Source organism: Xenopus tropicalis, unplaced genomic scaffold, assembly GCF_000004195.4.
Source record: "Xenopus tropicalis strain Nigerian unplaced genomic scaffold, UCB_Xtro_10.0 Sca85, whole genome shotgun sequence".
Taxonomy (NCBI): domain Eukaryota; kingdom Metazoa; phylum Chordata; class Amphibia; order Anura; family Pipidae; genus Xenopus; species Xenopus tropicalis.
This window is the reverse complement of record NW_022279431.1, coordinates 343-1,513: the sequence shown is the minus strand read 5'-3', so window position 1 is coordinate 1,513 and position 1,171 is coordinate 343. Positions and strand designations below refer to the sequence as shown.

Sequence of the window (1,171 nt, the reverse complement as noted above, 5' to 3'; positions counted from 1 at the left end):
CCTGAACCCCCCAATCCAACCCCAGGGGGCAGCGGGAGCAGACTGAGCCGAGCAGCACAATAGGACTCCCTGAGCAGCCTGGATAGGAACTCCAACCCCCTGAACCCCCCAATCCAACCCCAGGGGGCAGCCGCCGGGAGCAGACTGAGCCGAGCAGCATAATAGGACTCCCTGAGCAGCCTGGATACGAACTCCAACCCCCTGAACCCCCTAATCCCCCCAATCCAACCGTGATGGGTCCCAGTTAAAGGGGAACTAACCCTCACACTTGTCCATTTCTCCCTCAGCAACGTGCCATACGGGAAAGTGCGGTGCAATGTGCCCCCAATTCTGTTTATTTCTTTAAGGAGCACCCCCAAACTGTATGGCCAGCTCCGTGCCGCCCCCCTGCCGGACCATGTATATCTCCCCGCCGGTGGACTTCGTGCTGGGCGCCTCGGCCTGCTGCATGGCCTGCGTATTTACTAACCCGCTGGAAGTGGTGAAGACGCGGCTGCAGCTACAAGGGGAGCTCCGCTCTCGGGGGACCTACACCCGCCATTACCGGGGGGTCCTGCAAGCCATGGTAGCCGTGGGGCAAGCGGACGGACTGCGGGGGCTGCAGAAAGGGTTAACGGCCGGACTGTTGTATCAGGCGATGATGAACGGGGTGAGGTTTTACCTTTATTCCCACGCCGAGGGCATCGGGCTCACTGAGCAGCCGGGGGGCAACATCGCCGCTGGGGCAGTGGCCGGAGCCACAGGAGCGTTTGTGGGGAGCCCCGCGTATCTGGTGAGGAACCCCCAGCCTTACTCCATGTGTATATCCCTCTCAGAGCTGGTCCCTAGGGCTTGCACTCTAACTGAAGTTTAGTATTGATGGATAATGTATTGTATGTGGCAGCTTGTCCGAGGGTGATGGGAGTTGCACTACAACAATAACTGAAAGGCCAAAGGTTAGGTGCCCCCCAAGGCATAAAGTCTGGCATTGCTACTATAGGCACCATCTCTCCCTACTATACCTGCTATCCCACAGCCCCAGTCCCTTCCCAGAGGCTATTATCCCCCCACTGCTACTATAGGCACCATCTCTCCCTACTATACCTGCTATCCCACAGCCCCAGTCCCTTCCCAGAGGCTATTATCCCCCCACTGCTACTATAGGCACCATCTCTCCCTACTATACCTGCTA

At 58.2% G+C, this 1,171-nt stretch overlaps 1 protein-coding gene across 1 annotated transcript; it reads left to right on the top strand.

The window, feature by feature from the left end:
• Positions 1–355: 355 nt before the first annotated feature.
• Positions 356–785, top strand: slc25a34 (solute carrier family 25 member 34; the record flags this gene model as incomplete). Its single annotated transcript, NM_001142119.1, is given in 1 exon segment — positions 356–785. A coding segment is annotated over 1 exon segment (388 nt), but the record flags the coding sequence as incomplete, so codon positions are not given.
• Positions 786–1,171: the final 386 nt, after the last annotated feature.